This window comes from Lemur catta, chromosome 4, assembly GCF_020740605.2.
Source record: "Lemur catta isolate mLemCat1 chromosome 4, mLemCat1.pri, whole genome shotgun sequence".
NCBI lineage: Eukaryota > Metazoa > Chordata > Mammalia > Primates > Lemuridae > Lemur > Lemur catta.
The window spans coordinates 46,413,925-46,440,032 of NC_059131.1; the positions used below are offsets into that span (position 1 = coordinate 46,413,925).

The 26,108-nt window shown below is 42.2% G+C and overlaps 1 protein-coding gene across 3 annotated transcripts in view; it reads right to left on the reverse strand.

Annotated features, from left to right (window-relative positions):
- Nucleotides 1-4,148: 4,148 nt before the first annotated feature.
- The window catches only part of BCL11A (BAF chromatin remodeling complex subunit BCL11A), a 96,399-nt gene continuing 74,439 nt past the window's right edge, over nucleotides 4,149-26,108 (reverse strand). Inside the window, exons 3-5 of one of the 3 annotated variants that reach the window (XM_045549666.1) lie at nucleotides 19,678-19,779; nucleotides 14,230-14,372; nucleotides 4,149-4,667 (exon numbers count right to left, since the gene is read on the reverse strand). In XM_045549666.1, coding sequence (XP_045405622.1) covers nucleotides 4,566-4,667; nucleotides 14,230-14,372; nucleotides 19,678-19,779 — 347 coding nt within the window. In that variant the 3' untranslated portion in view covers nucleotides 4,149-4,565. Of the gene's footprint in view, nucleotides 4,668-12,320; nucleotides 14,373-19,677; nucleotides 19,780-26,108 lie in introns of those variants that run through there. The other 2 variants (XM_045549665.1, XM_045549664.1) reach the window with 2 other exon arrangements.

Consider the following 26,108-nt stretch of genomic DNA (forward strand, 5'->3'; position numbering starts at 1 on the left):
GAATATGGTTTCATCTGGCACAGAAAAGGAACGTGATGCATAAATAGCATATTAAGTGGAATCATCCTCACAACCCAGAGTTGTATACCATTTCTATCAACTCTCCCTTTGATTCATTGCTATTTCACCACCTTTGAACTCAAAATTAAATATTCCCAGTAACAAGATTCAGGTCATGCTATTGGCTATTTGGATTCCCTAACAGGATGTGATGTGGCCTCGAAATTCAAATTAAGTGGGTGTTTCTCTTAAATCTTGTCTAGAGAATGGAACAGATTGTAAGATCTATTTAAGTCATTTGAGATGAATTTGGTTTGATGAATAGCTCTTTTTTATGCCCTTTTAACTTTAAAAGCCATTTCTCAGCAATCTTGGTCCCTAGGTTTATTTCTACTATTGGAAGGGGTGAATTAAAGATAATCCATCCAGGTTGTGACCTAAATGTTCTCTGTCTTAGGAATACTATTTTAGAAACCCATATTCCATAGGGGACAGGCTTACACGTTCCCTATGAGGACTGGCACCACCAAAACAAGCTTTTGATTTCATTCTTAAATCCTTCTGAAATGCACAATTTTCTGCCATTCCTGTTTCTGAATTTAGTGGGTCACAAGGGAGAGATTTGTCACCTGAATTCCTTTGCACGGGAACTGGGAGACTTGGGTTTCAATTCTGACTTAACCATTAACTGTGCGGTTTCAAGCTTGGCTCTGACTTTTTTTCCCCCACATTGTGATCTTAGGTGTTTCACTTAATCTTGGGGTCTCTGTTGTTCCTGAATGAATGCTATGGTTCCTTTCAGCTTTAGTCTATGCTTTTTCTACCTAATTTATAGAATCACGGGGAAAACTGATTCTATCATGTATATAAAAGTGCTCTATAAGCCTTATGTATTTCCTGGGAGCATTTTTAAAAATATAAAGCAAGGGGAAAGGTAATGTGATTAGGAATAAGGTATCTTAACTTATACTAAGAAAGGAAAACAATTATTGCTTCTGGATTTTGCTGAAAGTGAGAAGTTCTTTGGCTTAATGTAACTCCAGGGGATGCAAAATGGAGAGTGCTGTCTCTATCAGGGAGTCAGAGGAAAGAAATATGATGTTATTGTTTCCCTGCTGGTTAAGAACTTAGGCAGGATGAATTCTTGAAGAAGGAAGAGGTGCTTGCAACATTGGTTGTTTCTGAACTTCCACCAGACTCAAAATTCCTCAAATCTGTTTCCCACACACTCTACCCAAAATGGAGCCAAAGCTATGCAGCTTTGTAAGGAGAGAACCAACAGCCTACAAAACACTTTAATTCTAATCCTTTCTATCACTACTTCCAGGGACACAGATTGGTAAATTAAAATTTTTTATAGGAATAAACATTAACACTAAGGTTAAAAAAAACCTATATTAATATTAATAATTGTCTTCTTCAACATTAACCTCACTATCTAGCTCTCAAAAAAAAAATATCATGTCAATGCATACAAAACCTAAAAGATACATTCCTGACCATTTGAAGGGCTAGGCTCTAATTAAAATGCTCTTGAAAGCTCCAAACAAAAATGTCCAAGAAATATTCTGCCAAGGTTTGGGGAACTCAGTTAGACCTCAGTAGAATCTAAGTTTGCTCCCCTTTCTTATGAGTGTTCTTTAAACCATCACTGGATTTTGATCCAATTATTTCTCAGCAGCGCCAAAATTCAGCAGACTAGGTGCTAGGTGCTGCAGAAGTTCAGAGTCTCTCTGTTGTCATGGACACCAAAGTCTTACAGAACTTTTTGTATAGTGTGACAATCTGGACAGACTACAGAATTAATGCTCATAGACCAAGCTTGGGAAGTTAAAATCAATGCCCTGGTTTTTGGTCCCCACTCTTCAAGTAGCCACGACCGTGTCTTCAAATCCATGCTCAGTGCATGTTAGCAACCAATTAATCTCTGCAACTTGAAGTTCCACTCTGTAGAGATGGCACAATGAGGACCCCAGTCAGATTTGTCACTCCCTTCCCCTGCTTCCACCATTCACAGGTAACCATGACCTTGATGTATCGCACAATGTCTTTCCAAATCATCAATCCTATGTGGAGTTTCCAAAGTTCTAGCCCTAGCATAATACCATTTCATAATAAATTCCATAAATGAATTTTTATTTTTTTGTCAACTAAAAAAGGTATGGGGGAAGACATGGGTCTTTTGTTTGTTTGGTTGGTTGGTTGGTTTGGTTTGGTTTGGTTTTAGTGAGGTATTTTTCTTCTCCAAAGGGAGGAGAGAAAAAAGATATCCTTTATCCACTTCCGTTCTCCTCTTTCCCCGCAAAAAACCACTTCTGGAGATACCCATTTATTTACAAACTGACTCTGAGAAGTAAGAAGTGCCGGGTGGAAACACAGACCAGGAACGAAAGTGTCATGATCCCCAAGTGCAATTACCTAAGCTGAAGTTGTCTCAAAGCCCAGGGCAGTTTGTTCTGTGTCCGTTCTAGCCTCCCTTTGGAAGTGGCATCGCTCTTTCTAAGCATCGGTAAGGAGCTTAGCACATTTAGGGAGGATGCTGTCCCAGAATCCCTAACAGTCTTAGGTTTCAACAACACAGAAGGAGAGCATGGGGCAGGGAGAGGGTTTCTCCATGAAATTACTTCTTGTCTGGAAGTCCCACCTCACGCAGAGCTGAGAAGAACTCTCGAAAGCCTTTCAAGGCCACCTGTGCCATCAGGGTTATTTATTACAGAAAGGCCACAGGAGAAAGGAGATGGCAAGGTGGGACCCTTGCTCCAAGCTCCCTTCTGCAGTGCACACAGCTGCTGGTGGAAGAGGCCACTCTGCATGCCTTTACCAAAGGACAGCCTGGGCCTGTGCATGTAAGCCACATGCATGTGTCTGTGAACATTTATGGCTTGTGTGCTAACACAGGGAGAGACATTCCCTTTGATCAGTTGGACAGACTTCAGGGGAATTAGCTCTGGACTAGAAACCAGAAAACCTGGCTTCTCTGCTTTCCCTCTTACTGATGTGCCTTCCAGCAAACCCTGAACCTTCGTGAGTGCCTCAGTCCCCCATCCATAAAGTGGAAGTCGTGAGATCTGTCCCGACCAGGATCAGATGAAATAATACACACGAAAGCACTGCATAGTGTATAACGTAGTACACTACTGTGGGGAATCATTAGTTATGATGAATAAGCAGAAAAGCAGGCCGATGCCAATTATTTTGCTATCTTTTCACTAGGAGAGGTAATCTAGCCAGAGGGTGAGTGGGTAAGATTTTCCCCACTTAGGTTCACAGCCAACATGTAAATCTATAACACACAGGTGTCTGAGCTCTATTATTTATAAACCTACTTTAATATGCTATATTGTTTCTAATTCTCTTCTGAATCTCCAGGCAATAGAAAACGTCAAATTGAGAAAAGTTCTTTGCAAATTAACTGGGCTGGAGGGAATTGTTATCACCTGTTTGTGGACCTAACTTATTTGTGGCACTCATTTCTAAGGAATGAGGCACTACTATGATTACAATGTTCTATTCTGATGTGAACTTCTTTCCTCCTATAATTTTCCCCCTATAAAATCTGCCCCAAATTTCCTGATGTAAGTACTAGAGAAGTTTTGTATTTTTTTGTTTGTTTGTCTACGTTAAGATCTATTTGCTAAAGGTTTGGGAACCTAAAATTAGAATATTTAATAAGCAACTACTGACATTTATCACCTTCTTTAGGATTTACCACTCACCCAGTGACGTTATCTTTCTTGAGCTAAATTAAAAGACAAATTCAAATCCTACATGGTAGCCACCAAAAGCATATATTTGACAAACAGGATTCAGCATGCCATATTATGCATTATTTAATGGTATGCAAATTATAAGCCAGACAGTTAGGAAAACCACACTTCAGCATTAATAAACAGCAACACTACTACTACATTAATTATGATATTGCTATGATTTATTCCCAAGTTTTGCATTTTGATTCTCCTTGAAAATTTATGTCATCCGATAAGCAGTAACCTATTTCCCCTCCTACATCTCCTACCCATTCCTCAAATCTGTTCCTCCTACCCACCCAATGAGTGTTTGCAGGAAACGGGTACAGGAAATACAAAGTCATAAGCAGCTGCCTTGTCCTACAAGCATTAAAAATTAAAAAACAAGCAAACACCACCTAAAGCTCCAACATTTATTGTGTCAATGTTAAGCACACTTTTTAAAAGACAACATAGAATGTATAGAAACAAGGGGTCGGGGACTCATGCTCATTTCCACAATACGGGTAATTAGGTTGGCTGGTTTCAAAAGGGCCAGGACATCACTGGGGACAGCGATGGTCCACAGGCCCTCTATATGGGACTGAATCACTGTTCCAATATGGGTCTGTTTTTTTGTTTTTACTTTTTATTAAAAAATATAAATAAAATGGCACTGCAGGCCCAGGCTGGAAGGACTCTGCAGGACTCTGCAGGACTCTGTCTTCGCACAACGGCTTCTTGGAGGCTACTGTCAGAAAACATCACAAACTAGCAGGATGACAGACCACGCTGACGTCGGCTGGGCGGCACGCGTCCACCCCGCCCCTGGGGGCTTCAAATTTTCTCAGAACTTAAGGGCTCTCGAGCTTCCATCCGAAAACTGCCACACATCTTGAGCTCTCTGGGTACTACGCCGAATGGGGGTGTGTGAAGAACCTAGAAAGAGGTTGGAGACAGAGGAGGGGAAAAAAAAAAGTACAGGTGTGACTTGGCCCAGTGATTTTTCTGTTCTCTAACTAGCTTTTAAAAATTATAACTTAAATCAACCACAAGTTGAGCCACTGGCATCTTAAGCATGATTTCAAACTTTTCTCCCCTCCCCAGATATCTCTGACCTCTGAGTGGCTTTCCCACTCCTCCCTCCCGCCCCCCAAAGGACCCAGACTGCCCCCCACCCAGTCATAGGATAGTCCTAATAAACTCGGGACACACCTGGAAGGAAACACTTTCCCTTATGACTGAGAAAACTTAGTAAGAAACAGTCCTTTGGTTGAGGAGAGCGGGGAAGGGAGGAGGGAAGAGGGACATCTTCTCAAAATAATAATGAAATTATAAAGAAACAAAAAATCAAAATTGATGTAAAAGCAGCACAACGAAAACATGAAATGTCATCAAGTTCAACGTCAAAGCAGCCAACGATTTACAAGAGGCGAACAAATCTCTGAAGATAAAACCAGAACCCAAAATAGTTGCTCTCAAATTGCACCAAAAACTGCCTGTAGTTTCTTTCAAACATGCAGTTTTCTTTTTCCTTTTTTTTTTTTTTTTTTGGAAGGGGGAAGGCAGTAGTGAAGGGAAGAAGGGAATGGTTATTTTCCTCCGAGTTCCTCCCTTGCTGTGGACATTGACTTGAAGCAGCAGAACTGGGAGTCCGGATGTGCCGAGGAAGAGGGCCACCACTGTGGCATTCCAGCCTCGTTGCCATGGCGACCCGAAGCAGGGGCCGGGGGGCCTCCTCTCCCCTGACTTGGCGCCGCAGGAGGCCCGGGGTCTGGAGCTCAGCTGCTCTCAGGCATCCCCTCTGAGCAGAGCAGCGCAGACCTGGGCTGAGGGGCCTGCTGTGTCCAGGTGGCCTCTGGGGAATCCCATTCCCAGTCCAGCGCTAAGTCACTGTTGTTGAGGCCCCTTTAGCTGAGACCCCAATCAAACCCCTTTGTCCGACCTGCTACCAATATTTAAAGCCCTAACAGACAAGGTATAGCATGGGCATGTACCGCATTCACGGTTATTTAAAAGCACAGTCCCCTACGGGTTTGGGGGTTCTTGCTTTAGAGGATATTTTGGGGAGATTGCTTAATTTGCCCTTTCTGCTTCTCTATGAAAAACCTGAGACATGTGCTCCCTTTAAAGAGTTTTTGCCACTTTACAGAAAGGAAAAACAGTATTTGGATCAACCATTGAGCTGTGTTCAACCAAGCTTAGGTTCTGTAGTACAGTGACTCGTGTGAACTGTATTGGTCGCCTTTCCCATTTGGAAGGGAGGAATTAATTGTATCCCATGACTGTAGGTGACACTGGGAAATAGAGAGAGAGAGAGAAACAGGCCCGTTCCCCTGAAGGCCGAGGCTCTGGCCATGTGTGGGAGCAAATGGGACAACGAGATGCCCGCAAGCCAAGGTGCACACACAACACCCCACGCCCTCAGCGCGTAGCCACAGCAGCCCTGGACCAAATGCGCACAATCCCAATTCCGTCTGTGCCCTCATGCCCACTTCTCTAAAACTGGGAAAGTTGCAGAGCCTTAGGAGACACTTAGGAGAATTTGCTAAGTGGCTTATGCCTTTTAAAAGTTAGCAGTCTTAAAAAACATTTTTTTCACGCAGGTTGAAAGAACACTGCCAATCCCATCCTCATAACGGCAAAATCCCACAATTTTTTTTTTTAAATGGGAAATTGTCTGAAAAAAGAGAATGGGATGGGTACATTCCTGAACACACCAGGCCCAGGGACAATGGCGTAACAGAATCATGACGAAGAACACACAGTTACAACACAGTCATAGGAAATCATGTTTGTGTGTGTATGGAGGGAGAAAAGAGGTTTAAAAAAAGAAAACACTGTATTTTCCTCCCTCACTGTCTGTGTGTAAAGCGCTACAGCAGGAGAGGATGGGCCTGAGGCTTCTCAACTCCTTTTCAGAAAGGCCCAAAATAATCCCAGCACCTTTCAGCAAACTTTTAGTGTCTGTGAATAAACCAGTTCATTCCCTTATTTCTCCAGTTGAAATTATATCTACTCCAACCCCCCCACCACCACTTCCTTTCAAATTCTCACTTCGAGCATTATGAATATATACAATATGTACTTATTGCATATACAAAAATGGTATTTAAATAAACAGTTCTATATTCACAGAATGCCCTGGGAAAAACTCAACTACTTCACACTTCCTGCCATGGCTGGTACAAATGAAGACCTGTGTTCACCTTACTTCTTAGCAACCTTTAAAATGTGTTGGTTTCAGCCCTTTTGTAGGTCCTAATCAAAGCATGGATAAGCAAATGGTCTCAGGAAGAGAAGGCTGTATATATACTGGAAGAGTTTCTGGGTTAAAATCTGTGAGAGATAGTATTGGCTGTATTCCTGTTTATTAAGTTTTCTCAAAATGAAGATAAAAAGGAACATTTTGAGCATCAGGAGTACAGGTACATAGAGAACAGTCCATCAGCATGTCAAAAGTGTTACAAAACTTGGGAATTTTGGGAGATATTAATGTTCTTAGTATTTCCTCATTTAAAAAATGTATCATGAATTCATCTTACTATTGGAGATGTTTTTTGTTATTTTATATTAAGATTTAAAATTTTAGAGTTCCTGATACAAAATGTCATTTATAAGTTATATTTATGTTGGCTATATTTATGTTGTTCTATTGTTCACTCAACTTCAGAAATCATATTTTATCAGAAGGATTCAATAAGTCAGGAGACTAAGTAACCTGAAGAACCTGTCTCCCAACAAATTTATTTAACTTTGGGACCATGTAAATCAAACATAATCTGTGATTTATCACCAGATGTTTGCACTCCTCCCCGTTCCCCATTTGATTTAAGAAATTTAAACAGACAAGTATGCAGTATCCACCATTAATTCTGTCTGTCAGGATGCAAAACCTAATTACACTAAGAGCATCATATACTGAGAAATTAAAATGACTACTGTATATAAAACCTACACAGCTGCCCTCATAGCTCCTAATAAAAGGGTAATAGGGACACACAGAGGTTTTATGGACATTTAATACGGTGGTACAGCACTCACCACGTCTGAAACTGGCATAGCATTAAGGAATATTTCTATCTGCCTTGAGCAGCGTTTTGGATTCAGTTTTGGAGTAACCTAATCTGAAACACATACAGTATCTCTGTTCTCAGCTCACTGACAAACATCAAGTTCTCCAAGGCACCCCACCCCCACCCCACCCCAGCTCCTGTGCAATGTTCTCCAAAATCCTCTCTCAGTGGATTCCTCTCTGCCCCACTCTCTGCTTCCCATCCAAACTGGCTTTTAAAAAAATATATCTACTTTCTCTATACTTTAGAAAGATAAAAAGCTATTCTTGCCTGAGATAAAAGGCATTACATGAAAAGGCCACCTCACAGGCACCAGGGCATAAGAACTGAGCAACAAAAAATGCTACAAGAAGACAACAGAACAGCTTTTGTTTTGGTTTTAACAAAAATAAGAACAATGTCATGTCCATTCATCTACACTGGGAACAGGGAGACAGTCTCACAGAGGTATGTGTTTTAATAAAGCAAATAGATGCTGCAACATGCAGTATTTGGGAAACTGACAACACGAATTTCTAAGGAGAGGTTTTTAAAATAGACCTAACTTGCTTTTCAAAGATGTTTTCTAAATCTGTTGATTGGTCAAAAGATAATTGAAGGGTATTCCCACCTTCATTTGCTGTCAGCAACACCTAAAACACTCTGTAGCATCTAGGGTACCTGAGATCTCAAAATCACAAGGCAAACCATCATACATCTTAGGAAATCAGTAGCTGATTTCAAAGATTTGGCCATGTCTGGATAAACCCCTGTTGCCACTTTCTTTTCTTTCTCTCCCTTTTAATTTTTTTAACATAATGCCTTTGTTTCTAGATTTTTAGATTGAGATGTGGGGTTATTTTTGTTATGTGGAAAGATTCTTACGTGAAAATTAAACAGCTGACTTTTAAAAAACAAAAGCCCTTTTTTATATTACATTCTAAGATAGGGGAAGAATGGGAGAATAGAAAAGAACTTTTAGACAACAAGAACAGCAAAAAATCCAAAGGAAATAAAAGTTTAAGATGCTATTACCAGCAAGTTTTTCACTTATATGTGAATGGATTTCTGCAAAGAGATGAAGCAAAAGTTTTTAACATCAGACTGAAAACACCTTCCATTTCTTGAAAATTATTCTAGAACTGTAAAGCCTAAAAACTATTTCCATAGTTTGAGATATGTCTATTTTAATATAGTAAGTACTGTATGTTCCTTTAGAATATAATACACACATCAAAATGCCCATAGAAATAATCCTGAAAAAGACTGACTGGCCTTCTCTTAAAACCTGTTATTTTCTTGAAAGTAATTTACAGAGTGTGTCAAATGAGGACACAAGAAGCTTACATTGTGTACTTTAATTTTTTTTATTTTTTTCAATAAAGGGACAAAATGGGTGTATGAACAGGTTAATGCAGACAACTGCCAAAAAAACACAGACAGTGGTTTTTCCAATAGAACTTAACAAAGACCAGAAACAAATACAATAAAAAGCCAGGTTGTAATGACCTTTGGTCATCCAAATAAAAAAAAATAAAAACAAAGAAAAATAAAAGATCAAATTAAGTGCCTCTGTTTTGAACAGGGCACATAAGCAATAATAAATAGTGACTCCCATAGTAAAAGATAAAATTTCAAGTTACGACAAACAGCTTTCATTACAGGAATAGAAAAGGCCAATAACAAAATATTCTGCATTGCCATTTACAAAAAAGTATTGACTAAAGCGGGCTTTCTCTTTAATATGCTTTGCATATGAAATTCTTTCCAATCTAAATATAAAGCACCATTTAGTTTTTGGCAATGAAAAAAACTGCAAAACATTGGTTTTTTTTTTCCTTTTTTTTTTGTTTCTTTCTTTTACTGCATATGAAGGTAAGATGCTGGAATGTAGGGTGATAGAAGGAAAGGGACAAAAAGCACACTACATAACAAACCAACGTTATTAGTTGCAGTACTGCATACAGTATGGCAGCAGGAAAAAGGAACAAAAAAGGATATGTACAACCCCTATGACAGCCATCCATGTGACATTCTAGCAGGCTCCCCCAAACCGCCATTATATGGCTTCTCATCTGTAATGTCACACTTTTTTGTTTCTCTCTTTTTTTTTTTTTGAAGCATACAAATAATTTGCACTATATTATCCTGCCAAATTAAAAAAATATACTGTGGCAGCCTGTCTTTTTTTTTTCCACTACCAAAAAAGGTACATTGATACCTTTTAAGAGAACAAGCAACAGTTAAAAATACAAGCTTCAATATAAATACTATAGTGCCTAACACTAGATGAACATTTAATTCAAATACCATTCTAGAAATACAGAAAAAAGACCATAAATGTGTTTTAGCATAGGAATCAACATGAGTGTGCATTTTCCTATATTTAAGTACTATATAATCTTAAACCTTTCCCCAATGTATGTTTTTTTTACAACCTGAAGAGCGGTGTGTATCCAAGGCATAGAATTTCCACTACCATTTTTAAATGGATAACAAGTCTTGTAACACCACCAAGACAATGGAACCCTAAAATGCAGTTCCCCCCTAAACATAATGAAGTGTTTTTTAAAAAAATTTTTTTCTTAACATTTATATTTAAAAAAGTTTTGTACAAAAAATCCTTGCACTGTAGAAGCGAAAGCAATCATTCATTTCTATGTTAAGTGTATTCTGTTTCCATTCACAGCGCTTGCAATGTTGCGTCCAAGTAAGTAAGCTCAATAGTCAAGTAAATGGCTGGCAAAGTTTTTTTTTTTTAGTTTTTTTTTTTTAAAAATGCTCATCAATGAGATTGTGTTCAATTTTTTTTTCAGCATTCTTGCAACTTTTCCCTTAAGTATAGACCTGTAAACTGGGAAAATTGTACAGTGCACTTAATTGTCCTATCTGAGCAGGTTTATTTTATACTCAACCTCTGTATCTCTGATTAGAGAAAAGATACAGATATCACAGGCAGAGTCAAGTGCTATTTGAACACCAACTGGGGCAGATGCCAGCTTAATAAAAAAGAAAAAATTAAAAAAATAAAATAAAAACAATGAATCCTCTTCCATGTCAACACAAATAGCACACAGTGTATGGAAAAGAAATGAAGTACAACTTTTAGGGAGCACAGACATATATACTGCTACTCTTAAATTTTTTCTCTTCTTTTTTTAAGAATGTCACATTTAAACGCAAGTCTTAAAAATTCATAGTTAATCATCATTGTATCAATATTAGCTTATACACCTGTTCTAGTTTAAAATGGCAAATAGTACCACGTTGTGCTAATAAATCACTTATTTTTTTTTCCTCTGTTCCCCTCTGTCAAACCTTATTGTCAGCCTCTTGTTTTTAATATAGTATGCAAGGTCTTAAAGTTTATCATTTGATTGTCCATTTGACAACCAAGTGGATCTGGATCTATTTCTTTTGGTGCCAGAATTTTTTTAAAAGACATTATTTAAAACAAGTATCTTCATAAAATGAACTCCTCACTAATGTATTTAATCATGTTCCAGGGTTTTTGCACATTACACATTCAATTTAATCATTGTTTAAAAAAAATAAAACTTTGGGCAAAACAGCCCATTTCTTTTAAGCTCTTACCAGGAGCAAACTAGCTTTTATACTGGTATATATCAGTTTTGTTCACAAAATTAAACTAAAGGAAAAATGATGATTAACTAGGACATAATGGGTCATATTTTTAGGTAGCCATTGTTGTGAGAAATACAATATAGAATTATATGCTACGTCCTAAGGTTTATTACCTCACCCAATGCTGAAATAAGCTACAAGTTTATAACAAGTAGAAAGAACCAGCAATGTGGTTTTAATAGATCCAAGGCACTCATATTTTAAAACCAAATGATAGAATAAACTTGTTCTGTTTTTCTGTTAATTTGTCAATTCAAGGCCTTTTTTTCCTCTCCAATTGATACATTTAACCCTTTAGAGACAGACACTTAGCTCATAGATTTTTTTTTTCAGTGCTATCTATTCTGTCTATAGAGGGTTAATCCAAAGACTGTTTTTCCTCCTCACGTTATAAAATAAAACTGTACATGATATGTATTACAGAATGTATGCAGCATGGTCTTTTTCTCTCTCTCTCTCTTTTTCTCTCAGAACGGAACTGGAAACAGCAACATGTTTGCTCAGCAACGAATTAGGGACAATTTAAAATAGCCATAACATACCATACATGCTGTCTAAGTTTAAAAAAAAAAAACATACACAACATGTAAATTATTGCACAAGAGAAAGGCTCAAAGTTTGCGTAAAATGCAATAGTATTGCCCCATACAGATCATGCATTCAAACGGTGAGAACATAAAGGAAAAAAAGAAAAAGAAAAAAAGAAAAAGAAAACCAAAAAAAAATAAAAACAGGTGTGCTGGTGACAAGCACTCTCATATTCTTAGCTTCCATTACTTCTGTTTGTTTGTTTGTTTGTTTGTTTGTTTAAATCACATGGGACTAGAAAAAAATCCTACAGGGAGTGGGGCTGGAGGGCCATGGGGAAGGGGGGTGGTGAAAAGGGGGTGTCAGGTGGGAGTGAGGGGGGTATTAATATACCTCTATTCAGTTTTTATATCATTATTCAACACTCGATCACTGTGCCATTTTTTCATGTGTTTCTCCAGGGTACTGTACACGCTAAAAGGCATCTTACAAATTTCACATTTGTAAACGTCCTTCCCCACCTGGCCATGCGTTTTCATGTGCCTGGTGAGCTTGCTACTCTGGGCACAGGCATAGTTGCACAGCTCGCATTTATAAGGCCTTTCGCCCGTGTGGCTTCTCCTGTGGACAGTGAGATTGCTACAGTTCTTGAAGACTTTCCCACAGTACTCACAAGTGTCGCTGCGTCTGCCCTCTTTTGAGCTGGGCCTGCCCGGGCCCGGACCACTAATATGGGGCGTGCTCCCTCCACTTCCCGTGCCGCTGCGCCCCGAGATCCCTCCGTCCAGCTCCCCGGGCGGCGTGGAGAAGCGCAAGCTCCCGTTCTCAGAGGAGTGCTCCGACGAGGAGGCAAAAGGCGATTGTCTGGAGTCTCCGAAGCTAAGGAAGGGATCTTTGAGCTGCCTGGAGGCCGCGTAGCCGGCGAGCCACTGAGAGTACACGTTCTCCGTGTTGGGCATGGCGGCCGGGGGCAGGTCGAACTCCTTCTCCAGCTTGATGCGCTTAGAGAAGGGGCTCAGCGAGCTGGGGCTGCCCAGCAGCAGCTTTTTGGACAGGCCCCCTGAGGCCGACTCGCCCGGGGAGCAGCCGCGGCCGTTAACAGTGCCATCATCTATGCGGTCCGACTCACCGGCCACCGAGTCTTCGTCGCAAGTGTCCCTGTGGCCCTCGGCCTCAGCCAGGTGGCTGCGCTTATGCTTCTCGCCCAGGACCTGGTGGAAGGCCTCGCTGAAGTGCTGCATGGAGCTGAGCACCATGCCCTGCATGACGTCGGGCAGGGCGCGGCCCTCGTCGCCCACGCCCACCACCGCGCCCCGCGAGCTGTTCTCGTGGTGGCGCGCCGCCTCCAGGCTCAGCCCGAAGCCGTAGTCCACCCTCTCGCTCTCCGTCAGCTCCTCCTCCTCCTCTTCCTCCTCTTCTTCCTCTTCCTCGTCGTCCTCCTCTTCCTCCTCGTCCCCGTTCTCCGGGATCAGGTTGGGGTCGTTCTCGCTCTTGAACTTGGCCACCACGGACTTGAGCGCGCTGCTGGCGCTGCCCACCAGGTCGCTGGTGCCAGGTTCCGGGGAGCTGGCGGTGGAGAGCCCGTCGTCGGACTTGACCGTCATGGGGGACGATTTGTGCATGTGTGTCTTCATGTGGCGCTTCAGCTTGCTGGCCTGGGTGCACGCGTGGTCGCACAGGTTGCACTTGTAGGGCTTCTCGCCCGTGTGGCTGCGCCGGTGCACCACCAGGTTGCTCTGAAATTTGAACGTCTTGCCGCAGAACTCGCATGACTTGGACTTGACCGGGGGCTGGGAGGGAGGAGGGGCGGACTGCAGAGGAGGGAGGGGGGGCGTCGCCAGGAAGGGCGGCTTGCTACCTGGCTGGAATGGTTGCAGTAACCTTTGCATAGGGCTGGGCCGGCCTGGGGACAGCGGTGGGCTAGACGTGTTCCCTGCCAGCTCTCTAAGTCTCCTAGAGAAATCCATGGCGGGAGGCTCCATAGCCATTGGATTCAACCGCAGCACCCTGTCAAAGGCACTCGGGTGATGGGTGGCCAGGGCCATCTCTTCCGCCCCCAGGCGCTCTATGCGGTGGGGGTCCAAGTGATGTCTCGGTGGTGGACTAAACAGGGGGGGAGTGGGTGGAAAGCGCCCTTCTGCCAGGCCGGAAGCCTCTCTCGATACTGATCCTGGTATTCTTAGCAGGTTAAAGGGGTTATTGTCTGCAATATGAATCCCATGGAGAGGTGGCTGGGAAGGACATTCTGCACCTAGTCCTGAAGGGATACCAACCCGCGGGGTCAGGGGACTTCCGTGTTCGCTTTCTAAGTAGATTCTTAATCCATGAGTGTTCTGTGCGTGTTGCAAGAGAAACCATGCACTGGTGAATGGCTGTTTGCAAGTTGTACATGTGTAGCTGCTGGGCTCATCTTTACCTGCAAAATAATACAACACCGACATCAATGTTTAATCACCGAGGCGGGCATCAGCAATTGCTTATTAATGTCCCACCTCCAGCTTTCCCTGCCCCCACCCCTTAACCCCAACGGGGGCCTAAGCCCTCACTGACTACCCTTGTGTCTAAATGGTGCCTAGCACATCTGAAAGTTGGTGCCCAAGAAATATTTGTCAAGTCAGTCTCTCTGCTGTTAAACTCAGTTCTAAGAATTTTATATCCAATTCCCAAAGCAGAAAAATCGTGACCAAGTCAAGCTTGAGGATGAGGAGCCCTGCATTCTAGGAAACCCAGCAAATGTCTTTTAAACTTTCCAATCTCATCAGCTATAGTTTGGGGCAAGCCATCTCATCTCTGGGGGCCACCACTTCCTTCTGTGTTAAGTGAGGGACTTGGACAAGGTGACCCAAGGGAAACTTTTCTGCTTCCTAAATCCTATCATTCTAGTCCCTACCGGGTGGCAGGTGAACTCTACCAATAGGTAAGCATTTCATAGAGATATCCAAAAAGAGGAGAAGGATAACTCACTACAACTCTCTATGACTTTTAGAGATGCTGTTAATCTTAGCCTTAAACACACTAATTGTCGGTATTGTTAAAATGAAAAGGTACTCATAAAATACTTCCATGGAAAAGAGACCAGCAACATTTTCACATCCCAGCCTGTGTGAGGGTCAGTGAGTCACAATTTTGATTCTACAACACCCCTCAGGGACACCCATTTTTATTTCAAGGAATGTTGTAAAAATCTCAAAAGAACAACTTAATTCAGATTTAACTGACTTTGGGAGTTGTCCCCCAGTCAAACAAATGCACGTCTAGGGAAGTTAGGAGGAGTGGCTGGTGCCGACTTAAGCAGACACAGCATCCTAGTTTAAGGAACAGTTAAAGCAGCCAGCACCGTGACAGGCAGCAGGCTGAGAAATGCTACACTATCCTCCTCCTCATTATTTTGAGAGGCTAACAACGTGAACCAAATTATACAACATCCTGCGCCCTCGGCTGAGACTCAGCTCCAGTTGAGAAAGAAACAGAAAGATACAGTTCAGCTAGTCAACTCTTTGGCCAGTAGCCAAGCCGTCTGGAGAGGGGCCCTGCTTAAGTCACATTATTTCTCTCTTGCTGAAAAGAACCCAAGAGTGGTAAATGCCACTTTGGCAAAGAGCGACCAGCTTGACTTCACAAAATCTTTCATTTTTGGAGATAGCTAAATTAAAAAATATATAGATTATATGTATATGTATACATATCAAAGGAATAACAAACCAACAGTTTACCAGTCAACTGCAGCATTAAAAAGGGCACAAGTGATGGTGGCCAAAGGACAACGATGAGAAAAATAGACAATTTCCCAGGGATTCCAAAAAAGACAGGGCTTAAAACTTTTCTCCTTCTTTTAAAAGAGGGGCTTACAAGAATTCCTTAAGCCCACAGCTAGTATTTGCCAGTAACTTTTTAAAAAGGACAAAATTCACCATGGAGCTAAAGAGTGGGAACAAGGAATTAATCAATTATATGATTCCTCCATTTAGCAAGTCAGAAAGAAAAGCTGGCAGGGTCTTCTCAGGAGCCCCCAAACACTCGTATTCCAAAACAAGCCAGCCTCGCTCAAGCACTTGTCTAAATAATGGACTCCTGCCCTGACCTTGTAATTTACTTTACAATGCATTTATAATCTCACTCAATATATCCCACTCCTGGGTAAATCTCTTTAACAAGATTAGATGGTAAGATACCAAAATTAGGTTTCAAACATTTGTCTAATGTGAAGGGGGGGAAAAAAGCCAGAAAGATTTTGAAAGAAAACGCTGACATTAGTATCACATTATCTGCCTATTTTTGTTTGCCTCCTCTCTTCAAAGGGAAATAAAAAGCTTCATTCAGAGTATTTTCATAAATTTTTTGTTGTTGTTGAACAATGATTTGGGTCCCAAATAGGCTGGAAAGAAGCGATCTGGTTCCAACCACGACCTTCTGTGGCTTTCTCCTTTGCCTCTCTAGGATTCTGGGCTATCATCATACCCATTTAGTCCGACAATCTGAATTGGGTAAGTAAAAAGGAAATTTGTCATATGAGGCAAGTCCTTAACACTTTCATCCCTCCAAATGCCTTAAAATCATATTTTACCTTATCATGTTTTACTGAAGCCCAGGCCTGGACTTATTATTAGTAATGCTGGTTTGGCATGCACCATGAATGTGCCCATTGATAAATGCCGAAATCTGTGGCACATGGCACTACATCAAGGATCTCATTTGTATCCTTTTGAAAAGGCTTAAATGAGGAAAGTCCATTTTATTTTTGCTGCCCTTAGCTACCTAAATTTTTTTTCAGAGCCAGTATGTGATCATGCTACAATATGTGATCATGCTACAGTATGTTAACACTGTGATGTTATCCTCCCCTCGTGCTCATACGTCAGGTCAGAGAAAATGGCATTTTATCTTATAATGAGCATACAACATACAGTTTTCACTATCACATTTTAGTATTCCCATCAACTAGATATTCTAGATCATGAGGGCAGCTAGTGTAATCATAATGTCAATGAGAAGGGCTGTTACGATTGAGACTAAAGATTACATGGAAAGAGCTGCTTTGAAACTGGTAATTATTACCAGTCCACTAATAGCAAATGATGCATTACAATTTCACCATATAATCTGTATTTCACTCAGCTCATGCCGGTGTACCATATTATATTACAGTGCTCACAGATTCTAAATTCCTAAACTGCAGTCATCAATAAATGTGTTACTCGCCATAATTTGTGAAATTACTTTGTTCATAACATCTTGGATGGTTTAGAAAGACCAGAATTGATTTCCTGCGTGGCAAAATTAGGGCTACGTTGATTTATTGACTTGTAAAATATAATAATATTCTTCATTTACTCTGATGAAAATCAACTTCTCAATTTGAGAGCCTCATTGGGCATTCACAAGGATTGTTTTGATTTAGAGCAATAAACTGAGACCTGGCCCCTAAGCAGAGGAACTCGAGGTATCAAAAGGGTTAAAATTAGCTATTAGCCCACCTACTGGCTTTTATTTTATTTTATTTCATTTCATTTCATTTCATTTTATGGGAAGGAATGACCCTCATTTCTAGTGTGTCACCCATGCTGAAAAGCCATGTGATCTAAGCCTCAAGATTTAGAAGAACAAGGAGGTCTGAGGCTGGGATCCCTGGCTCTGTGTTTTCTAAGCTTGTGACTCTGGGACGGTTTATTTGTCTGAGCTGTAGGATTCCTATCTGTAAAATGAGCATAAAAACAGAGACTTTAAAGAATTGCTGTGAGGTTCAAATGACATAAGTATAAAAAAGCCCTCTGGAAGCTATCACGTCCACCATGAACGTGAGTTTTCATTACTACCAGGCGTGATTAATTACCGAGGGTAATGACTAGTGACACTACATCCCCAGCACGGCTTCCAGAGGAAGGTCCGACTCCAGGCCTTACCCCAGAGGCTGAAAGGAGGCTCTGGTGAGGGAGGCAGGAGTGACTGGTCCACCAACAGGGAGGCCACAGGTAAGTGCTAAGTGCTCTGAAAGCGAGGGCAGCTGGTTAATGCAGCTGAGTGGGGTGGGTGTCAGCTTTGTTCTAGAGCTCTCTGGAACCCCACAGCCCATTTCCACATACCTTGTTCTGGTCACTCCTAAACTGGTCCTGCCGGCATGGGCACCAGCAAACTACGTACCCTCCCTTTGTGGGAAGGGGGGAGAGGACAGGGGATCCATATCAGGCTCCGACTTTCCTACATGTCAAATCAAACTCCCTGCCCTCGGGAAGACCAAGAGAGAGCTAATCTGTTTCCCAGGCCAGCACACCTTGGCCTCTCAACTCTATCCTCCTCTCTCTACTGCCCACTCCCTCCTTTCCCTTCCCTCCAAGGGTGGCTCTGTTCCCACAGCCAAGTGCAGGCCCCAGGCACCCCCAGCAAAATGAGGAGAACTCTCCCCACCCAGCCAGCATGTAGGGACTTGAAACCCTGAGTCCAATCCCCTAAACTCTCTGCAATCTGTGACCTAACCCAGGCTTAGGCCCAGCTTGGGGGAGTGGGGGGGGGCAGGTGAGGTGCTTTTAACCCCTGCACCACCCAGCCCTCAGGACCCAAGGGCTTGTGAAATTCACACAATAATTCTTTGTTACCTAGGATTACCTATGAGTTCAGAAAAATAAACAACTAGCTTTGAATCTGGTCTCAGGGTGCATGCCCTGCTCTTCAGATACCATTCACAAGATGGGTAAGTCTAGTTTCCCTCCCGTCTAACAAACAGTCCCCTTTAGAGCCTTAACTCTTGCATCTTGACCCTTTCCATGACCCTTTCCCTTTTCTTTTTTCCTTTCCACAGCAGGTTCTTTTTCCTTTATTTTCAAAATAAAAATTAGATGTCACACGTCTTTTCTTCTTGAGCCTGCTTTTTTGTGTTTAGGGTGGAACCACCTCTCTCCCCCGGCCCCCAGGCCCGCCCCCTGCGACATTTTAGCCATGCATGATTCATATCATGTGTTCCTACACAGAGAAGCAAACTGTATTACTTTCTAGAACAGCACCTTTCAGAAAACATTTGCATAAACATACAAAGCTAAATTTCATTAAAAGGTCCCTACTCTAAAAGCTGGCTTGAACAAGTAAATCTATGATTGTGGTGGTGGTGGTATGGTGGTGGTCACAGTGCAACACTTTAACTTTTTAACGACAGTGTTGTGCAGTTTTCTCTAAAACTAGGAGAAAAATAAGTAGAAATGATGTGTGTGAGTATATATGCACACATATAATGTACATGTATCTATAAAATATACCATGTTCAAATACACATGTAAATGCATATAAAATATGCATCAGAATAACACTGGAGTAAATCTGACTCCTTTTAGATCTGGCCTCGGCTAGAGATGCATGCCATGGACTAAACCCAAAGTCCTAAATGAGACCATGGGAGTCAATGTCCAGCAGTAAAATGGGCTCTGAAGGCACAGACGTATCCAGTCACCAGCCAAGGAGCCAGACAAGACCCTGGGGAGAAGACTCCCCCTCCCCAGGGAGGAGCTGCTGTCAGCTCCCTGCCTTCGGTGAAGAAAGAAAGAAAAAGGGGAGGAAAGATGTCCCCTGGGGCTCAGTGGAGTGGGGGAGCGGGTGCCAAGTGAGTAATGGAATAATATATATGCCAATCTATTTTGGAAGTAGCTCCCTTTAGTACTTAAAAAGTAAGGGTAATTTCCAGAAACTCTCATCTCTATCCACATGGACATTTGTAGAAGAAATAATGCTCAACTTACAAATACCCTGCGGGGCGTATTCTGCACTCATCCCGGGCGTGGGGATTAGAGCTCCATGTGCAGAACGAGGGGAGGAGAGGCCCCTCCAATGCAGAAGTTTATCTGTGAAAGAAACCCAAAATCAAACACTAAAGCATCATAAACCACAGGATATCACATTTCAATTCCATTAAAATAGATTAACATCATTACAACAGCCTTGCAGATAGTTAACAGGCCCAACGCCTGAAACAAAAGAACAGTGGTGACTTACATCCCACAGTTTTTTTTGGTTTGTTTTTAATTTTGGTCTTTTTTGACAAAAGGGATGGGGATTGTTTTAGGTATGGAGCAGTTTGTTTGGTTCATTTGCTTGCTTATTTGTTGTTATTAATATTTGATTATTATCTTATGAGAGGTGTATAAGCAGTGAGGGAAGAATCAATAATATTATGGACAGGCTAGAAAAATGGGGGCGGGGTTATCTGCAAGGCTGGTTTACATGCATACATTGACTTGACTTTATAGACACACCCCAGCAAAAAACAATATGCTGATAGGAAATAAGTGGATTTGTGAATCATTTTTTATGGGACAGAGTCCCACCCTCCCTTTTCCATCCCATTGCCCCCCACCCTGCCTTCCCCATCCCACTGACCCCCTCTTTCCATGCTACATTCGTGACAGGACCTTCAATGATAGGGAGACCTTGGGCATTTCGGAACTTGGCTGGGCCACACTCTTGAATTCTGTCAATGGAGTACCCTATATAGGCATGACTTCTCACAATACAAAGCAGAGAAGGATAAAAATTAGACTTGTGGGGCTAAAATAACTTCAGTCAAGTCTCCACCTTGAGAGTGAGAAATCATAGCATTAAATGACAAGGAAAGAACCAGCATTCCAATAGCAGCACCCAGCAACGGTGGCCAACCTTCACCATTCTACTGCACTTTGTTGCACTGGAGTGAAGAAGACTAACTTCTCACACTAATAAACAGGAATCTAGCAGTCAATTAAGCATTTCTAGCACTGAAATGTGTGGGGAAAGGAAATATTTGGTTTGTGCCACCTGGGGGTTTTTTGGTTTATGTGGTAAGTTCCTAGATGTTCCAAGTCCACCTTCAGCTAACTAACCACGTAGCTGTCCACCTTGAGGCAGAGCAAAGGATAGATGGAGCAGGAGGTGCTCCGTGTAGTCAGAGGTTTGGAGTTTGTGATGATAGGGGAAGACAAGGAGAGAAGAAAAACAGACTTTGATGTGAGTAAACAGTATGTTTCCCGTTAGCTTAATATTAAGAGCACTTAGAAGTGTTGTTATACTCTAGGATAGCAGGTCTCAAGTGTAAAATATGTCCTGTTCTCCTTATATAGACCACATTGCCAAGTGCAGCCAGGGCAGATGGGACAAGGTTTCCTTGCACGGAGCCCGGTGGATAACAATGGTGTGTTGCTGGAGAAAGCTCTTATGCAGATGGCATAAATCTGTTGTTACCAGGCCTGGAGGGGAGGCCCTGGTGGAGGCACGACCTAGCCTGAGACCATCTATGGAGGCATTTCCTCCTCTCTGACCCCAAACAAAATAAACACCACAAAATGAACCAACAGAAGCAGGAAGATCAGACTTAACAAGCAAGTGTGTCTACATTTGACTGTTTATGTTAAGTGAATTGAGAGTATGGGGTAAAATTAACTACAGATTTAGTCCTAGTACTTTTCAACAAGAAATGTGAGAATCCATTTTTGCACTTGTTCTTGCCTCAGCTGTTTCCTAAGTTTGTTTGTTGCCAAAACTAAAATCCTTTTTTTAGGAAACTCACACAACCCAGGTATCTCTGTGACCCTGGCATAAAAGCAACAACATACTTGAATCCTTGCATGAGGGTGAGTCTAATTTCAAATCCCCTGCCACTTACTCTGGGAAGAGACCCTGAAGTGTTTCAATTAAGTCTCCAGCAAGGTAACAGGAGGACTGTCAACCTGACCTAGGTTTAGCCCCTGGAATACAGCTCTGGTTGGCAAAGTTTATCTACCAACCTGCTAGCCCTAACCAAGCTGAGCTGCAGGAGCAGCAGCTAGACCAGTTCTCTAGGGTGGCAGTGCCCAATCCCAGCTAGCGCAGGAGCCTGCTGGGGGCCTAGCCCTGTGGTGGGAGGTGGGCGGAGGGTGAGTGAGGCTTCATCTGTATTTACAGCTGCTCCCCATCGCTTGCATCTCTGCATAAGCCCCGCCTCCTGTCAGATCAGCAGTGACAATGGATTCTCATAGGAGCTGGAACCCTACTGTGGACTTCATAGCATCTAGATTGCACACTCCATATAAGAATCTAATGCCTGATGATCTGGGGTGGAGCTGGGGCAGTGGTGCTGGTGCTAGTGCTGGGGAGTTGCTGCAAGTGCAGATTGTCCTTGGCAGAGAGGTTTAACTGCATAATGAATGTGGTGCAGTTGGGTCATGCCGGGACCATTTCCTCTCCCCCATCCGTGGAAGGATTGTCTTCCAAGAAGCAGACGGCTGCTCTGTGGTGCTAGGCCACATGGCAAGGAGAGGTCTCAACAGCAAGCTGGCATTGTGGTTTTTGTTTTTGTTTTTTAAGTTGTAAAAAACCTTAGCAATCATCAAGTCTATGGCTTCATTTATACAGATGGAAAAACTGGGGCCTTGAGAAATTAAGTGACTTTCCCATAACTATACTGATGGTGAACCACAAAACGAAGATTAGAATTAGTCTCCTGACTCCTGGTCCAGTGGTCCTTCCTGGGGCATCTACCTTCTCCCCTCTGCTCCTTCTGCCTTGGTCTTCACTGCCCAAGAAATACCGATAAAGAGGGTTCTCTTTCTACTGACCCATTAGCAGCACTTAACAACCTCTTGTGGGAGAGTCCAGCCCAGCAGTGTTGAGTTGGGGTTTCAAACGGTCCAATTGATCTGACTTGGTTTCACAATTGGAAAACAAGGCCTGCTCTGCTACCTGAGCCTCACCCCCACTATTTTTACCCTCTACCTCTGCTTCCCCTGCAGTATTAACCATTTCTATCAGCCTGCCAAGCTATTTACTTTAGAAAAAAGCATTGTCTTTGTGAGAGAGATTCAGATTTGCATTTATCCTCCTCCAGGAAGAGGGTCAAAGCAAAGCCAATTGGGGACCCCAGCTGATTCTGCTGTTGCTTCCACTAAACACGTCCACAATATTCTCCTCTGTAAGTAGAATCGACATTCCCACATGAACTGGAAATGCTAAATTGTTAATAGCCTCCCTAGGGTTTAACTTCTTGCTATGATGCCTTCAATTATTTCATCACGCTTAGGCAAAGTAAAGTATCACAATTAATGCATCTGAGCATCAAACTCCGGAGCAGCTCTGCCTTTCCAGGCTGAGGGAGAATAAGAGGTGCCCCTGGCTGGGGGCCTCTTCTCTTGCCACCCTCACTTTCATTCTCCCAGGGAGAGAGGGGCTCTGGTTGCTAGTTATGTTCTCTTTATTTCTTTGTTGGTGCTCTCAGGGAAGTGCTTCTCAAAGTGCAGTTCAGGCCCACCCACCATAAGCATCACCTGGGAGCTTGTTGGAAATGCAAATTCTTGGGCATCATCTCAGACTTACTGAATCAGGAACTGGGGTGGGGGTAGCAGAAATCTGTGTTGAATAAGCACTCCAGGTGATTCTGATGCAAGATTGAGTTTGATAAGTGCTGCTGGCTTAGGGTAAGAGAAGGTATGAAAGCTGCAAGTGTTGATGAGGCTGTCCTCCCTTCTGTCCCGGACCCACCTCCTTTAGGACTGGAACGGTCAACAACAGATTAAGCTTGGGGAGTCCCTAAGGGCCCTCCATCAGGAATTTGAGGTTCTACCTCTGTCTGTCATTGGCCAGGAGAAGGTCCCGGCCCAGCCTTTCCATCTCGGGAGCCCTCTTAGCATAGGACATCACTCAAACCAGCTTCTGCAGGCAAATGGTGTCATTCCCTCCATCAGAGCTGAAAAGTTTGAGAATGCAGCTGTGGCATGCTGCACAGATACAGCAACAACTGCACCCTTGTTCCCCATTCTAGACTCTCAAATGTGACATGTTTCCTTCTTCTGAAACAACCTCTTTTCAAATGCCTTGCACTCCTCTAGTCGAAGATGTTTCAACCTGTTCTATTTCATAAAAGTCTCTCTACCAGCATTTCTACCTAGGGCCTCAGAAATGCTTTATGCATTATTAGGTTGCAAAGTTTCCTGTGCCTGAATAAAAAATAATGAATCTTATTTTTCAGGTCTCATTAAAAATCTGCAGCAAGTTGGGAATGGTTTTGATTCAACGTGACACATTTGGTCACTTCATGTTTCTGTATACATTGGGTACAACCTTTCAACACAGAGCTCTAGAAGCCCAATTGGGACAGCCCTGGAATGTAAGGTCATTAAATCAAGTTTTCAGTTTCCCCAAGAACATCTCAAAGATTCCTTACTTTTAACATGCTGTTTGTTTCTGAAACCAATGACCAGGCATGTGATACAGCCACATTGCTGTCTACTAATCAACAGGTAATATTGCTGATTTCCAAATGTGCCAAAACAGCTAAGCACAAAGCATCGTTTCCAACATACTTATAACTGCTTTGGGAGCCTAACTTTTATCAAGTACTATTAATAAAACTCAGGCCTCTCTATACGAGTACAAAGATCTGTGCTTTCACTAAAATATATATGTGTGTGTGTGTATATATTCATAAACATGTTTTTAGATAATTTCCCTCTTTTTTTTTCAATGAGATAGGCACAAAAGCAGTAGAGTTGTCCCGACTGGAACAGGCCATCTTGTGAAGCTGTGACCTCCCTCCCTTTCACCTTGGATATTCAAGAAGAGGGATGACAACCCACCATAATGGGGCGGGATCTCTATATTGGTGACAAGCCAAGATAAAGGACTCCTACAGTCCCCTCCAGGTCCACGACTCTCAGGCACCCCCCAGCCCCGCCCCACCATATAGCCGCCTTCCAGACTGCGCTTAAAATGCATCCTGAACGTTCGTTCATAAAGTTCCCTGAAGGAACCAATTCCAGTTCTGAATCCAATTACTAGATCCGAGCCACACAAATAACAACGGTGCAGCCAGTGAGGCAGAGGCTTCTTTATCTAACGGCAAAGCAAATGTCCTTTCTATTCAGCTGCTTCTAGCTCTTGACCCCACGTTTACCATGGACACCATCTCTTCTAGCATCGTAGAGCAAACATTAGCTATGCCTGTGTCTTGAGTTGGGTCGATCTGAACTGAAAATGTGCCAGCTTTATCATCGCTAACAGCCTTCTTAATTAACCTTCTGATATTGTCAAAATCGCATCCCCTTTTTTTCTAGAAATGAGCATTTATATGAGCATTTTTTTCTTCATTGCTTTTTTACTGGCTAAGGTTTTACCAAATCATGATGCTCTTTAAAAAGTGTATTCTGCAAAACATGAAAGCAAGCAAGAATTCTAGATGCCACACTGCAGAATTTCTCCGCTGAAACTCAGTCACCGTCCTTATGGTCCTTGATACTTCACCAGTCACTTTAATTACGTCAATCACTCATTTTAAAAGTTTTTTTCCCTTTTTTGACGAATTCTGTCCTTTCAGAGCCTTGATTATCCAAACAACAGGTTACTAATTTCACCTTTTAAGAGCTCTCCTCCTAGGCCTTTTCTCAATAAGAGAGGAAGCAGAGGTGACATCTCGTATGCCCCTTTATCTATAAAAATGCAAGCCACCAATCTGTCAAGCCTAAACAAAATTTTTCTGCAATCTGTGTCTTTAACATAAGCAAAGCATATAATTTAAAGAAAAAAAAAACTTGCTTTTCTGAAGAGTAACTAAACCAAAGACATTGTGTTCCATCTTTGTGTTGAAATGCAGATTTCCTACTAAAAGGCAAATCCTTCATTTCAAAAGGTTGAATAGGATGGTACTTAAAAAAAGAATTCCAGCTAGTTAAATTTAGGGTGTTGAAAAAAGTTCACTCCAATAATATTCGTTGGCTCTGGGCCCAAAGTATTTCCACTTGATCGTGAATTAGATAAATTTTTATTACACTTTAAGCTTTTGCCTTAGAATGGTGGAGTTTAACTAGGAGACTGGGAGGGCAGCTGCATAAAAAGACAAATTGTTTTAGGACAATTTTTTTTGTTTGTTTAACCATGTACCTCACTATGCAAAATGTGTTGTTTCCCAGAATAAATTCCATTCATTCATTCTTTCATGCATTCATTCAACAAATACTTACTGAGTACCCACAATGCCCAAGGCAAAAGACTGGCCTCTGTGGGTAGGACAAAGACTAGGACACAGACTTTCCACAGCAGCCTTGCCTCTAGTAGAGAAGTGAAGGCCGCACAGAAATTGCTCTGCCCCAGCGTAGAGAGTGAGATGCAGATGAGCTGCTAAGGAAATTCAAAGGCAGAGAAAGTACTTCCGTTTGGAAGGGAGAAGAGAGGC